The 16176-nt window shown below is 43.7% G+C and overlaps 2 protein-coding genes across 7 annotated transcripts in view; one reads left to right on the top strand and one right to left on the bottom strand.

Annotated features, from left to right (window-relative positions):
• Positions 1-2581: 2581 nt before the first annotated feature.
• On the bottom strand, positions 2582-3762 carry LOC110534718 (putative nuclease HARBI1; the record flags this gene model as incomplete). The annotated part of the gene is given in 5 exon segments (XM_036954150.1): positions 2582-2838; positions 2933-3044; positions 3141-3256; positions 3326-3620; positions 3622-3762. Coding segments are annotated over 5 exon segments (921 nt in total), but the record flags the coding sequence as incomplete, so codon positions are not given.
• An 8689-nt stretch (positions 3763-12451) lies between these two features.
• Positions 12452-16176, top strand: part of LOC110497211 (catenin delta-1) — a 61448-nt gene continuing 57723 nt past the window's right edge. For 4 of the 6 annotated variants that reach the window (XM_036954139.1, XM_036954138.1, XM_036954140.1 and 1 more), the window contains exon 1: positions 12452-12852. The gene's annotated coding sequence lies outside the window, so the exon portion shown is untranslated. The remainder of the gene's footprint in view (positions 12853-16176) is intronic. The other 2 variants (XM_036954144.1, XM_036954142.1) reach the window with 1 other exon arrangement.

The following is a 16176-nucleotide window of genomic DNA, read 5'->3' as shown; positions in this document are numbered from 1 at the left end:
TTGGCAGTGGCTGGAGGGAGGGGGGCGGGGCTTCAGTGTGTCAATCATCCTCTACTTAGGCTCTCATTAGTTCATTGGAGTGCCTTTGCTCCTCCCAGTGGTGTGTCTGTCTATGGCTGTACCGTCCTTATCCCCAAAGATCCTGCTCTCAGACACACATGCAGTTCCTCTGTCTGCCTTCACAACAGTCCAACCAGACCAGAGGAGTGCTGTGAGCTGTGACAGGGTCAGAGGTCGTCTCATCTACTAGCCGCTGTCAGAACTAACAGCTAACAGGTTACAAAGGTTTACGTTAGTTCTGTTTGTTTACCTCAAGGTCTGGTCCATAGCATCTGTTTGTTTACCTCTGGCTCTGGTCCATAGCATCTGTTTGTTTACCTCTGGCTCTGGTCCATAGCATCTGTTTGTTTACCTCTAGCTCTGGTCCATAGCATCTGTTTGTTTACCTCTGGCTCTGGTCCATAGCATCTGTTTGTTTACCTCTGGCTCTGGTCCATAGCATATGTTTGTTTACACCTAGCTCTGGTCCATAGCATATGTTTGTTTACCTCTAGCTCTGGTCCATAGCATCTGTTTGTTTACCTCTGGCTCTGGTCCATAGCATCTGTTTGTTTACCTCTAGCTCTGGTCCATAGCATCTGTTTGTTTACCTCTGGCTCTGGTCCATAGCATATGTTTGTTTACCTCTAGCTCTGGTCCATAGCATCTGTTTGTTTACCTATGGCTCTGGTCCATAGCATCTGTTTGTTTACCTCTAGCTCTGGTCCATAGCATCTGTTTGTTTACCTCTGGCTCTGGTCCATAGCATCTGTTTGTTTACCTCTGGCTCTGGTCCATAGCATCTGTTTGTTTACCTCTAGCTCTGGTCCATAGCATCTGTTTGTTTACCTCTGGCTCTGGTCCATATCATCTGTTTGTTTACACCTAGCTCTGGTCCATAGCATCTGTTTGTTTACCTCTGGCTCTGGTCCATATCATCTGTTTGTTTACACCTAGCTCTGGTCCATAGCATCTGTTTGTTTACACCTAGCTCTGGTCCATATCATCTGTTTGTTTACCTCTGGCTCTGGTCCATATCATCTGTTTGTTTACACCTAGCTCTGGTCCATAGCATCTGTTTGTTTACCTCTGGCTCTGGTCCATATCATCTGTTTGTTTACCTCTGGCTCTGGTCCATAGCATCTGTTTGTTTACCTCTGGCTCTGGTCCATATCATCTGTTTGTTTACACCTAGCTCTGGTCCATAGCATCTGTTTGTTTACCTCTGGCTCTGGTCCATATCATCTGTTTGTTTACACCTAGCTCTGGTCCATAGCATCTGTTTGTTTACACCTAGCTCTGGGGCCTGTTGCACAAAACTAGGATAAGGGATTAAGCCAGGATATCTTGGTGATCCTGGCTCAATTGATCCGTAATCCGGTTGCACTAAAGATGGATAGGGGGCAGGAGGATATGTTATGGTATAAATTACCATGGAGATTTATTCTGTGGAGCTAGCCTGCTCCAGACCAGGCTAAATTCCAGGATCTATTTAATCTCATCCCTAATGTCAGTCAGCAGTCACCACAAATGGAAACCAATAGTTATTTCACTGCTCACTATACATTGTTATCACATATAACTAGACCCACTGTTATTTAAACGTTTGTGATCATTAATTTCAATGATTTTGGATAAAAAAATGATTTTTAGATGATGTTGCTATCATTAGATAATTTACAGTTTCCCATAGACTATAAGGCTATATATAAAATGCTAGAATATTAGGGCCACAGAGGGGAAAAAAACACAAGTCATAATATTGTAACCAGTTGTTTTAAAGGAGGACAGTTGTTAAAATGACAGATGTGGGGCATTTCGTGAAATTGTACTTCAGTATGGTTTCATAAACAAAGACATGCTGATGTGCCAGAATATTAAGTATCACATTGTCATAAGTATCAAAACTGTAAAAACAATATGTAGCTTTTCTGCAGAAAGAACCAGCCTCATAAATTTATGACTTTATCCTTTTTCTTCAGTGTGGCCCTAGTACTCTGTCATATAAACAAATACACATTCCATATGAATATAAAAACACAATGTGTAACATTATGTTCCTTTATTGAATAAGGACAAAACAAAGCAGGTAAACCATCAGCTCCTTTCAAAACGGAAGTCACAGTGACTCTACAAGATGGAAAGCACAGAATCTAAGCATATTATACAAAATGATACATATACAGACCTTTGAATGTGTATAACACACCCTGCATGTCTGCACACTAAAATAAATGCAGGACAAATCCATACACATCAACTGAACAGACAAATGAATGGATGCAGTAGCCTCCCTGCAGCCTTGTATTACACACAGTATACCGCACAAACATCATAAGAGGCCAAATTCGTCAAAAAACAAACCCAAAAAAACCCAAATTCCTCTGCCACCGCAGGACATATTTAACCAAAATTGAAAGCACACATACTAACTAAAATAATTCAACACATATTGGTCCCTCAGCAGCCGACCACTGTCGTCATCAGGGAAGATTGCCGGATTGTCCCAGTCCATGGCTGGTGGCACTCTGGGGGCCCTCTCCTTCCTCAGGCAGGCCACATTGTGGAGGACAGCACAAGCCACAGTAATATCACATGCCCTAACAGGGCTGACCCTTAATTTGTGAAGGCAGTGAAAGCGTGCCTTCAGGAGGCCAAAGGTCATTTCAACTCTGGCCCTGGTCCTGGCATGGGCATGGTTGTAGGCCTGCTGTGCTTCCTGGGGGTCTGTGAAAGGTGTCAGGAGAAAAGGCTGGCAGCCATACCCCCTGTCTCCCAGCAACACACCAGAGAATTCACCTGTCAACACAAAATCTCATCATTACTACCTCATAAACACAGTGATATTCTTGACACAGCCATGATGGTTATAAATAGGGGTTGTGTGGCTTACCTTGTGATAGGCACTGATAGATTTCAGAGGCCCGAAAGATTCTGGAGTCATGGACTGAGCCAGGCCATTTTGCCACAACATTGCTGATCACACAGTCAGCATTGCAGACCATCTGAAATCATAAGATGAGGAATATTACACCAATCAATGCACATCACTGGCAATGCAGAGTGTTCGTCAATGGACAATATCAAAAAGTTATGTTCACCTGAACATTAATGCTGTGAAAGGATTTCCTATTCACAAAATCGGCCTCATGGGCACCTGAGGGGGCTTTTATCCTTATGTGTGTGCAGTCCACTGCACCAATGACATTGGGGAAACCTGTCACACAAAGTAATGAGTATCCTACTATGTGTTAACAGTTGTCCTGTAATTTGTAGATCCTCTTACCTGCAATCCTATAGAACTCCTCTTTGATGTCACAGAGTCTTCTGTGGCCAGGGAAGGAGATGAAGACATCTGCTAATGCTTTGATAGCCAGACACACACTCCTTATTGTGCGGCAAATTGTGGCCTTGTTCAGCTGTTCTGCATCCCCCACTGAGTACAGGAAGGCTCCACTAGCAAAAAAGCGCAAGGCCACACAAACCATTTGCTCCACACTCAGTGCATGGCTCCGTGCAGTGCGGTGCTTAATCCTGGGACCCAGTAGTCTGCATAGATACCTGATGCCATCTGCCTGTAAAAAACCTGTATCTTTCATATAGATGGTCATCAGGGAAGGCCAGTGGGTCCAACCGGTCCCTGAAGACCCTTTCTCACCTGAAGGCTCTCCTCAGCACAAGTGCTTCTTCATCCACCACATCTCGCACGAATGGGCATGCCATTGTCAGAGCAGAAAGGAACACACAATTTTGGGCCTTCATATAGGCTAGTGGCCACACCTGGTGCTGGGGGGGGTGGGCAAAAGAGGGCGATGCCTTATAACGATGACTTGGTTGTACTGATTGCTGGGAAAATAAAAAAAACCTTAGAAAGATGCCACCGTCCTGTGTGCTCACAATAAGAGCTCATATGTCATGGCTCACTTGACTTTACGAGAATATACCTAATTTTTATTTTGAGCTGTGTCATCTTCTTGGAGCTGGGGGAGGAAAGAAAAATAATGATTAATACATTTGTGTTACAGTTAGCATACAGTGTACATTGAAGGCATATCTCACCTCCCTCTCAAGTTTTTTTATTTCAAGGTCCAGTTTCCTAATTGTCCTCTTTTTTATTTCGAACTCCAGTGCAAGATTTTCCATCTTTTTCTTCTTGTACTGAATGTCTATGTCTGCCAGTTCTATTTGGCACCGGAGGTGGTTGCCATACAACTTTCTGATAGCTTGTGAGCTCTGTGAACACAATACAATTAGCGCAGCTGGAATTTGGCAGGATGTGCTGTCCTTTTATTAATACGCACTATGTTGCCAGGCTGGTTTTCCCACTGTATAGCATCTGGGTCCTGTAAAAGAAATTAGATTTTTTGATTTTGATGAGGACTCCTCACCATTGTAGAGTAAATAGTACTTTCACAGTCTTAACATGATACCTCATGCCTTCTGGAATCCAGAGAGATGGTCTCCTCCTCATCATCGTCTCCATCATGTGCTGTTGCTGCTGCACTGGGGCCTTCACCCTATCACATTTAATCGGATTCATATTGAAGCTAGTAGACAAGACATGCCAGGCCTACAGTATGCCTTTGATGGAGTACTCACTGGATCAGCATCGTCTGGTGCTTGTGCTGGTGGCTCTAACAGGAACACAGTGCTGCCAGACACTGCAAGGCAATAGGTAAACCAAAGTCAGACAGTCCAAATTGATTCAATATGAATGTGGTTGTATCCCATGTAGAGATGGAAGGACATACCTTGAATGAAGCGGGTGGCATCTTGGGAGGAACCTATGCTCGTCTCTTTCCCCCCAGGGATCCCCTCTAAGACGGGCCTGCCTTTATTTAGCTCCAAGGCCATGTCCTCTGCTGGGGTAAGGTCAGCCTTTGGTGACCCACCACCCGTGCCTTGTCTGTGGGTATTCTTTTTCACTGCTAAAACAGTACAGACAATGTGTGAGCAGGCACCTTCTGGGTACAATATATGCTTGTGCTTTGTTAAATATTAGTCAGGGACCATACCATTCTGCAGAATGTTCTTGTATTTGATTTTGACCTGCTGCCATGTCCGTTTTGGCCCGTTCATGTTTAATCTACACACACACACACACACACACTTAATGGAGTCACACTGCAAAAAATTACTTGGTATTTTTGTCTTGTTTTCAGTAAAAATATCAAAAATTTTATCATAGCTTTATACAGTGTGATGGAGTTACTTTACACAATTTCACTCATATCTGCAGTGCATTTCAATAAAAAAAATTAACCGTTTCATAATTACAGTACAACTGCATTTTTGGAGATGTGAATTAAATATTTTAATTGTAATTGTGATGTTTCAGCGGAGCGGTGAGTGTGTAATTGTGCACTACTTACGCATTCAGGCGGTCTGCAATACTTTGCCACGCTTTTTCTCTTTGCTTTATCACTGTGGCGGTGTTGCCTTTCTTCTTAATTATATCTTTTACCTCCTCGTATGCCTCCATGAGGATTTGTGCTTCCGACGGGGAAAAGTACGCGGCTCTAGTTGCCATGGTAAATCAGTTAATCTGTGATCTGTGGCGGGGTCTATTTGAGTGAGCCGTGAGCGCGCACCTATCCAGGATTGGTTTCACCTGGCTTAATGAATCCGTGTCTGCTCATCCTGGCTTGGTCTTTGTGCAACCAATTAAGCCTGGACGCACATGTTTTGGCTTCATTGAGCTCAGCTGAGTCATTTATCCCGGATGTCTTAATTCTACTTTTGTGCAACAGGCCCCTGGTCCATAGCATCTGTTTGTTTACCTCTGGCTCTGGTCCATATCATCTGTTTGTTTACCTCTAGCTCTGGTCCATAGCATCTGTTTGTTTACACCTAGCTCTGTGGGTTGAGGTCTGTCCTCAAAAATTGCATTGTATTAACACATTAATCATTTACCACCACATAATCTTTATCTCAATAATTCCCACATCTGCAAATCAAAATGTGTTTACACACACACACACACACGCAAGCATGCACTCACACACCCCTGACGTAAAAATATTGCAGTCAGAGTGCAGTATAACTGCAGTGTTCTGCCAACACAGCGTCCAAAAATACGTTTTTTTTTTTATGCAATAATTTCGCAGTGTAACTGCAGTTATCTATAATTACTGCTTCCAAAATACCAGTCGACTGCCATTACTGCACTTATACTGCAGTTTCAAAACGGCAATCTTTTTTTGTCCGGGACATAAATGCATATTGCAACAATAACAGCTGTTGATAAGAGATGTCATGATCAATGTCATATACATTTGCAGTTTTGAAAAACATTTGGTTTGGAGTAGGCTACTGTAGGCCTCGTTGAAATCCTGCAGACAGGTCTTTGGAAACATCAGTAAAGCTAAATTAGCATCATGAAGCAGCCTAATAAATATTACCCTCCATATCGTCTCATTTGGTTTACGTTCAAATTCACATCACTAGGTTACATACATGAATAACCTACCTCGTTCTGATCTCTGTCAAATCGAACGGAGTAGGCCTAGACCAGGGTTTGTGAGACAATGCTGTTTTTGTTCTTTAGGTAGGCCTAGTTTACAATATACAGTTGAAGTGGGAAGTTTACATACACTTAGATTTGAGTCATTATAACTTGTTTTTCAACCACTCCACAAATGTCTTGTTAACAACCTATAGTTTTGGCAAGTCAGTTAGGACATCCACTTTGTGCATGACACAAGTCATTTTTCCAACTATTGTTAACTGTAACAAATCTCTTCTTCGTCTGAGGAAGAGTAGTCAAGATCGGACCAATATGCAGCGTGGTAAGTGTCCATGTTCATTTATTAGAACTGAACACACAAAACAAAATAACAACGTGAATGACAGAAACGAACCCGTTCTGTCAGGTGATACACACAAAATACAAAACAACTACCCACAAATCATAGTGGGAACACAGACTACCTAAGTATGGTTCTCAATCAGAGCCAACGATTGACAGCTGCCTCTGATTGGCAACAACCCCCCCCCCCCCCCACACACATACGGCTTCGTCTGAATGTATCTATGCAGTGCCACTAGGACACAATCTACTGCCATTACTGTGTTACAGTACAGTGACACTTGCACAATCACAACAAAGGTCTTGGACTCTAACTCTGTTCCTCTCAGATGGAACCCTGGACTCTAACTCTGTTCCTCTCAGATGGAACCCTGGACTCTAACTCTGTTCCTCTCAGATGGAACCCTGGACTCTAACTCTGTTCCTCTCAAATGGAACCCTGGACTCTAACTCTGTTCCTCTCAGATGGAACCCTGGACTCTAACTCTGTTCCTCTCAAATGGAACCCTGGACTCTAACTCTGTTCCTCTCAGATGGAACCCTGGACTCTAACTCTGTTCCTCTCAGATGGAACCCTGGACTCTAACTCTGTTCCTCTCAGATGGAACCCTGGACTCTAACTCTGTTCCTCTCAAATGGAACCCTGGACTCTAACTCTGTTCCTCTCAGATGGAACCCTGGACTCTAACTCTGTTCCTCTCAGATGGAACCCTGGACTCTAACTCTGTTCCTCTCAAATGGAACCCTGGACTCTAACTCTGTTCCTCTCAGATGGAACCCTGGACTCTAACTCTGTTCCTCTCAGATGGAACCCTGGACTCTAACTCTGTTCCTCTCAGATGGAACCCTGGACTCTAACTCTGTTCCTCTCAGATGGAACCCTGGACTCTAACTCTGTTCCTCTCAGATGGAACCCTGGACTCTAACTCTGTTCCTCTCAGATGGAACCCTGGACTCTAACTCTGTTCCTCTCAGATGGAACCCTGGACTCTAACTCTGTTCCTCTCAGATGGAACCCTGGACTCTAACTCTGTTCCTCTCAGATGGAACCCTGGACTCTAACTCTGTTCCTCTCAGATGGAACCCTGGACTCTAACTCTGTTTCTCTCAAATGGAACCCTGTACAGCTGCTTCCTCGTAAGTTGGTGTTGACGCAGGATGCGGCAGAGTGTCGACATACTGACACGGTTGATATTATGGAATGTTGTGTGATCTGCCATGATTTGCTCTCGTAGTTGATGTAGGCGGATGGTGTTGTTTACCAACACTAGACTGACAATGGCCAGTTCCTGTTGATGGTGAACAGACGTTGCCTTCCACCCTCAGGAGGTCGTCTGGCAGTTCTCTAGAAAATGCAACAATATGATGTCATTGGTTAGGTTATTTTTTACATACTGTACTGTCATACTGCACACAGTAACATCACAACTGTATTACATGTAATTCACAGCACTATACCTGAGGAGCATAGACCTAACATTGTAGGACTACATTCTATTGTTCTGGGATGCAGAATGATGTACAACGACTACATAGGTACAGTCTAGTGTAGAACGTTGAAGACATACTTGTTCTCCAGTCTAAATGTCAGTATTATGGATGCTACCGTGTAGCGACTCCGGTTGGGCTGGACTCTCCGCCTCCCTCATCGTCAGGCCACGATTTATGACATGGTCCACCAAAGTGGCCCTAATGTTGTCTGAAATATGTCTCCGTATATTGCCTGGTCCCCTTCTTTATTCTTGTCTTCGTCGTCATCCTCTTTCTCTTCCTCTACCTCTTCCTCTCACTCTTACTGCCTCCATGTTTGCAAAGTTCTCAAAAAAGAGGTGAGCTAACCTGAGGTCTATTTGTAGTGCTGAGGCTCAGACTAATTGGTGTTCAATTACTGTAGAAGTGTGTGTGTGTGTGTGTGTGTGTGTGTGTGTGTGTGTGTGTGTGTGTGTGTGTGTGTGTGTGTGTGTGTGTGTGTGTGTGTGTGTGTGTGTGTGTGTGTGTGTGTGTGTGGGTGTGTGTGTGTGTGTGGGTGTGTGTGTGTGTGTGGGTGTGTGTGTGTGTGGGTGCTGCCAATTTCAGGTATGTTTCGCATTTTGAATAGAAGTGTTTTCCCAATGATTGCAAGAGATTTCATTCTTGAACGAAGTATCTAATGTAACAAACAGTGTGTAGTATTTTGCAATCGGCAAAAACTGTAAACAGAATATCCAGTGTTTGTTAAGAGAGAGTGTGGGGGGGGGGGAGATGTTTGGAGAGAGGGAGATAGATGGGGGAGGGATGATCATTGCACTCTTGATTTCTAAGAAAAGGGTTTTCATTGATACACTCAAACACAAACCACACACGTACACACATTCAGCCAATCAAGAATTAGCTGATTAGAAATCCCAGGTGTGTTCGAGAATTGACGACCTGCGGATAACAGAATCATCAACATAACTGATCGATTGTTCAATCATCTGTTTATCCTCCGACTTTGTGCGGCTTGTGGATGGAGATAATGCATGCTCTGGTAGATTGGAGATGAAGTCCAATCAGTCCTGGGCCTCAGTGTGTGAAGCTGACTTTGACTGGCAGGATGCAGAGGTAGTTTGTCAAGAGCTTCTCTGTCCAGATTTCAGAGCAGTTCATGTACCCCTCTCTCTCTCTGACTTTCTATCTCTCTCACACACATTATTTATCTCTTTGTCTTACTTTCTCTCTCTCTCTCTCTCTCTGACTCTCTACCTTTCTCACACACATTATTTCTCTCTTTGTCTTACTTTCTCTCTCTCTCTCTCTGTCTAGCTACACTACTCAGTCTGTTGCAGGGAGGGAGTAGGTGTGCAGGGAAAGTGGATTTACATAATTTAGGCGGGGCCACAATAGCGGGCCCTGACTGGGACATCAACGAAGCAACTGTGGTGTGCAGACAGCTGGACTGTGGTTCTGCAGTTTCAGCAACACGAGGCAGTTACTTTGGCAGAGGATCTGGATCAGTCACACAGATGTATTTTTCACGCAGAGGATCTGGATTAGTCACACAGATGTATTTTTCACGCAGAGGATCTGGATTAGTCACACAGATGTATTTTTCACGCAGAGGATCTGGATTAGTCACACAGATGTATTTTTCACGCAGAGGATCTGGATTAGTCACACAGATGTATTTTTCACGCAGAGGATCTGGATCAGTCACACAGATGTATTTTTCACGCAGAGGATTTTGATTAGTCACACAGATGTATTTTTCACGCAGAGGATCTGGATCAGTCACACAGATGTATTTTTCACGCAGAGGATCTGGATTAGTCACACAGATGTATTTTTCACGCAGAGGATCTGGATCAGTCACACAGATGTATTTTTCACGCAGAGGATCTGGATTAGTCACACAGATGTATTTTTCACGCAGAGGATCTGGATTAGTCACACAGATGTATTTTTCACGCAGAGGATCTGGATTAGTCACACAGATGTATTTTTCACGCAGAGGATCTGGATTAGTCACACAGATGTATTTTTCACGCAGAGGATCTGGATCAGTCACACAGATGTATTTTTCACGCAGAGGATTTTGATTAGTCACACAGATGTATTTTTCACGCAGAGGATCTGGATCAGTCACACAGATGTATTTTTCACGCAGAGGATCTGGATCAGTCACACAGATGTATTTTTCACGCAGAGGATCAGAGTCTGAACTGCGTCGATGCCCATACTCATACGCCGGCTTCGGAAGCTTTTCTCACGGCGAAGGCGATGCCGGCGTGGTCTGCTCAGGTAAGACTTGTTGGTTAGATGGTGTGGAGTTGTTTGTCTTTTCACTGAGTCACTCTTGTTGTACATGATGTAATGGCTTTCTGAAGTGAGGAGGAGAAGTTTCCATTGATAGGACATTTACAGACTCTTTTCAGGTTTCAGGTTCTGGCATTGTATTGATACTCGGGGAAACATATTTGTTTTGTGTGTTTGACTATTTCTGTGATAGTTTGGCTCCATTTAACACTATCAGAGAAACTGCTCTATTGCATTAAATGATGACTAATTAATTAAATAGAAATCCTCAATTATAATGAACTGCTATTGTATTTCAAAGTCCATAAGTTGCAGTAGGCCCTTCATCTTTGAAATAGAATAACAATAAACCTCATAAACAGGGCAGATATCTATTTGTGTTGCTCTGTGAGGGAGATGATTATTAATCACTTCCACTTACTTTCCCATCGATGATGTCATCACATCTAAATGAGGAAGGTCATTAGATGTTCCATCCTCTTCTCCAGATCTCCTGGTCCAGCCTGATATCTCCCTGAATGTCTCAACGGAAGGGGTGTCCAGGGGCTACCCGGGGCCTGAGCTGTTATGGGGCCACAGCTTCACCATCACCTGCTCCACTCAGCCACAGTACCCAGGAGGCTCCTTCCTCCTCACGTTCACCGGCTCCAACAGAACCCAGACCCAGCCAGCTGTCAATCACTCTTCTGCCTTCCTCTTCCCTGCTGCAGATGACTCCCACCAAGGAAACTACAGCTGTGTTTATAAGAATGATGTTTTCTCTCATAACTTCTCCTCTGAGAGTGAGCTCCTCTCTCTAACCATAACAGGTACCTGAACATGATCCAGACGTTACTTTAACTGACAGACTCTGATTCACAGATGGTTCTGATGCTAATCACTAGGATGCCAACCAATACGTGTCTCTGTTCCAGCCTCTCCTCTGCCAGCTGTCATCATCAGACTGGTCATAGTGCTGCTGACCACCACAGCTACGTTTCTGCTCTGCAAGTCAAGAGTCAGGTAAACAAAAGATTTATGCATAGAGGTTGAATACGAACTAGTTGGGAGATGGACTGTCATGGTGTGTGTGTGTGTGTGTGTGTGTGTGTGTGTGTGTGTGTGTGTGTGTATTGAGATCCCTTTCAGTAAACAGTAGTCTCCTGGTGCTGTCTCTTTAGGTCAGTAGGTGTCAACAGAGAGCTGGATAGCGGTGCGTGGAGGGGTTGCCCCTGCATCCCAGGAAGGAGGGCTGCTGGCAGAGAGAGGGGAGAGCAGCCCAGAGGACAGGAGGAAGAGGACGAGTAGGAGGCAAGTCTTTGAACACACTGCCCAAGATCAGGTTACACACACACACACATCTTCAGAATAAGCTATTTAAGATATAGGTCATTTCCACTTAGTAATTGTTTTTTATATTAGCTACAGATGATAGTAACTACTACTACAGTAACTACTACATAGGACATTCTGTGTGTGATATTATGCATTGGGGTGGCAGGGTAGCCTAGTGGTTAGAGTGGTGGACTAGTTCAAATCCCTGAGCTGACAAGGTGCAAATCTGGCGTTCTGTCCCTGAACAGACAGTGTTCCTAGGCCGTCATTGAAAATAAGAATTTGTTCTTAACTGACTTGCCTAGATAAAAAAAAAATATCCTGAATGCTTTGCTTATATTCATTGATTGGCCTATGTGGTAAATAAAAGGTCATTGATGTTACAGAAAACATTTAACATTTGATTCAGAAACTAAAACTTTGATTCAGAAACTAAAACTTTGATTCTTGTGTATTGTATTTTTATCAAATAAACCACCTTACTTTACAACGCATGCTGGTGTTGGGTAATGCGCAACAAATGGTAATTACGGTAAAGAACCCAACCCCTATCCTGTGTGTGTGCTCGTCATCTCGCACTCAGGGAAGGGAAAATAGGAAAACTGTCGGGAAGGAAGAGCAGTGAACACACCTATTATCTATTCTAGATTGGTCCTAAAAGAGTGCACAGTCAAGGGGGGCTAAACTAGTCACTTTCTGCGTTAGTTTACCCATGTGTGTGTAATCTAGGTAAAGCTATTTGCTGAATAGGGGAAATTCGACTTCACTACTCGGTCGTGCAGTGGGCTAAGAACGCCCAGAATTGGAGTTGCAACAGCAGCAGTTGGAAATCTGAGTCTGTTTCGATAGGCCTGGATCCCTGTTCAAACAACGTCTGGGGACTTGCATGAAAACAACAAAAGAACCACCCGAAATTGGTAATTCAGTACATTGTTTTTCAATCATTTGATTTAAGTGTCTGAACGTATACAAAAAATAGTTAACGTTAGCTAGTTAGCAAACGGTCGCTTGCGGTGTTGTAGTTTGGTTAGCTAACGTTAGATGTCTACAGTTAGCGAATTTGTAGCTTAGCTATAATATAGCTACTGTATTCGGCTGTATTTGTTTTGCACTCATTGCACTACTGTCCAATAATAGCGACTTGCTTAGTTACCTATTAATAAGCTAACATTAGCGTAAAACAATCGTCGTTAGCTTGCTAAGTTAGTTAGCTCGTTTGCTAGCAGAAACTAACGTTTGCTTGAGAGCGAGTGTGACGTTTGTCACCTAGTTAACGTTACCCAACTAGCAATTGAGTTATGTGAAGTTTACAAAATTGTCTACCTAACAAGCATTTTATGGATTTAAGTTCCATGTATTTCACAGACTCCCGGCAGACAGTAAGTTGGCCACACTGTAGTCGTTAGGTCAAAGCCCGTCGGCAGAGTGAGCTACCAGATACTCCTCGTACACGGACGTTGGGCCGCTCACGAAATATGAGTCAAAGTCCACGTTAATCATTTTATCATAGGTCTCTTTTACCTCACCATCATGTGTAGATGGAGTTTTTGCTGTCATTCCCTCCCCCCGTCGTGCTGTTAATGTGTAGCAGTGGTGTAGCGTTAATGACTCTAGTGAGAAGTTGTTCTCGACTAGCCAAGGTAGCTAACTAACGTTACATTGTTTAGGAAGTGTTTGCTCTGTACTAAACTTTATCTCCTGTCATATTTGCCAAGAGTCTTTGTAAGAAATTGCCTGTGGAAAGGATGGGATATATCGAGATGTATGTGTTGAAGGCATGAAACAGCTGCAAAGTGTACTAACGACTACTGTAACATTACACGGCTGTGTACAGTAATAATTGTCCAACACAATCCGTGTTTTTTTTCTTCTCCTTTTCTGTTATGAAGGGGTGGCTCCCTCTTTCATGTCTTGGATTTCTTTGATATATTCACAATGAGAGGAAGGTAGAAAGGGGGGCGGGAGAGGAAGAGAATAACCTGTTTTGTGGGTCTTGGCCACGTTTTGGAATAGGATGGGTTTACATAGTCATTTAGCAGAAGCTCTTATCCAGAGTGTCTTACAAGGGGGCACATTGTCATATTTTTCATCTGGTCGGCTCTGGATTTGGACCAGCGACCTTTTGGTTTCTGGCCCAACACTCCTATCCGCTAGGCTACCTGCCAATGGGTGGGGTAGAGTCAGGCGTGGTTGTTTCATTTGCACTCTCATGGTATGTAGAAAGACTTCAGAGTCCAACGGCGATGCCGTTGCCACCTTCTCAGTTCACACTATTTCAATTTATATTGTATGCTACAGTTCCATGGTTTGTCGCTCCTCACCACCAGTATCTATTGATCAAAAAGAGCACCGTACAAATACACATGTCAAACTATCTTAGCTGTCAGCTGGGGGGTTCCAACGCAACACAGCCAAATGTTTGACATTCGTCAACATTGACCAGTTGAAATTTGGGAGAAGGAGAGGGAACGTGTTAGTACATGCTCTCTTTTCAGTAGTAGTAGGTTACTTCACTCCTTCGCCAAATTGAACACTTCTCATTTTTACCCTCAAATGTAATTTGTGAGATGACTCTGTCGTTGAGTTCATACTGGAAGTTATTTCAAAGTGACTTGAGAGTTGTAGCCTAGCAATGTAGTAGCCTAGCTCCAGCACACAGGCGGTGATTTTTATGCCAGGAGTATCATTTATGATCCTCTTTAATGACAGCCTTTCAAGTCACGCTATGGGTGTGGCCCAGACACACGGACCTCTGCTTTTACTGTATTTGCACCTTCCTAGGTTTGGTGCTACACCTGAGATGTGTTTATTTGATCTGTTAACTTGGTGTTAAAAAAATACAATAATTTGCCAGTGGTTTTCAGAGTGAACATGTCAGCCATTTCATTTCCTGGTCACCTTTACTGGTTGTGCATGACTCCACTCTACCTGTATGTAAACAACGGGTGTGGCCATTTCACATTCTCTTCCCTCCATATATTTGATTGAGCATGACATCACACTGCTGTGTATATGACTCCCTTTTCCCCAGTCAAAGAATTAACATGGCTAACGTTTTACTGTTACTTGGAAACTCTGTCTTGCACTGCTCAATGTGCCTCTACTGTGTGTCTGTGTCAGAGGCCACCATACTCTGGCTAGTATTTAGTTTGCCTGCGGGGAGTGTTACATAGGCGGAAGTCTAGGACTGGCACTGGTGGTGTTTGGACTGAGGCCAAGGTTAAAACACACACACCAACTGCCCGTCTCTGTCGTCAGCCATTCAAATGTGTCTGAGTCAGGAGCACCAGTACAGGGACCAGACCACAACAAGACTTTACCACACAGCAGCGATGACACTCAGTAAAACACTGGGGAATCAAGTTTGTGTGTGGTCTAGAGGTCGGCCGATTAATCGGAGTGGCCGATTTAATTAGGGCCGATTTCAAGTTTTCATAACAATTGGAAATCTGTATTTTTGGGCGCTGATTTGACGCTTAAAAAATTATTATTATTTTTAGACCTTTTTATTTAACTAGGCAAGTCAGTTAAGAACACATTCTTATTTTCAATGACGACCTAGGAACAGTGGGTTAACTGCCTCGTTCAGGGGCAGAACGACAGATTTCCACCTTGTCAGCTCGGGGGATCCAATCTGGCAACCTTACAGTTAACTAGTCCAACGCAATAACGACCTGCCTCTCTCGTTGCACTCCACAAGGAGACTGCCTGTTACGCGAATGCAGTAAGCCAGGGTAAGTTGCTAGCTAGCATTAAACTTATCTTATAAAAAACAATCAATCATAATCACTAGTTAACTACACATGGTTGATGATATTACTAGATATTATCTAGCGTGTCCTGCGTTGCATATAATCTGACTGAGCATACAAGCATCTAAGTATCTGACTGAGCGGTGGTAGGCAGAAGCAGGCGCGGAAACATTAATTAAACAGGACTTTCATGTGTTTTGCCAGCAGCTCTTCGTTGTGCGTCAAGCATTGCGCTGTTTAGGACTTCAAGCCTATCAACTCCTGAGATGAGGCTGGTGTAACCGAAGTGAAATGGCTAGCTAGTTAGCATGCGCTGATAGCATTTCAAACGTCACTCGCTCTGAGCCTTGGGGTGGTTGTTTCCCTTGCTCTGCATGGGTAACGCTGCTTCGATGGTGGCTGTTGTCGTTGTGTTGCTGGTTCGAGCCCAGGGAGGAGCGAGGAGAGGGACGGAAGCTATACTGTTACACTGGCAATACTAAAGTGCCT

This window comes from Oncorhynchus mykiss, chromosome 19 (assembly GCF_013265735.2).
Source record: "Oncorhynchus mykiss isolate Arlee chromosome 19, USDA_OmykA_1.1, whole genome shotgun sequence".
NCBI lineage: Eukaryota > Metazoa > Chordata > Actinopteri > Salmoniformes > Salmonidae > Oncorhynchus > Oncorhynchus mykiss.
This window is presented reverse-complemented; position numbering and strand designations above follow the sequence as displayed.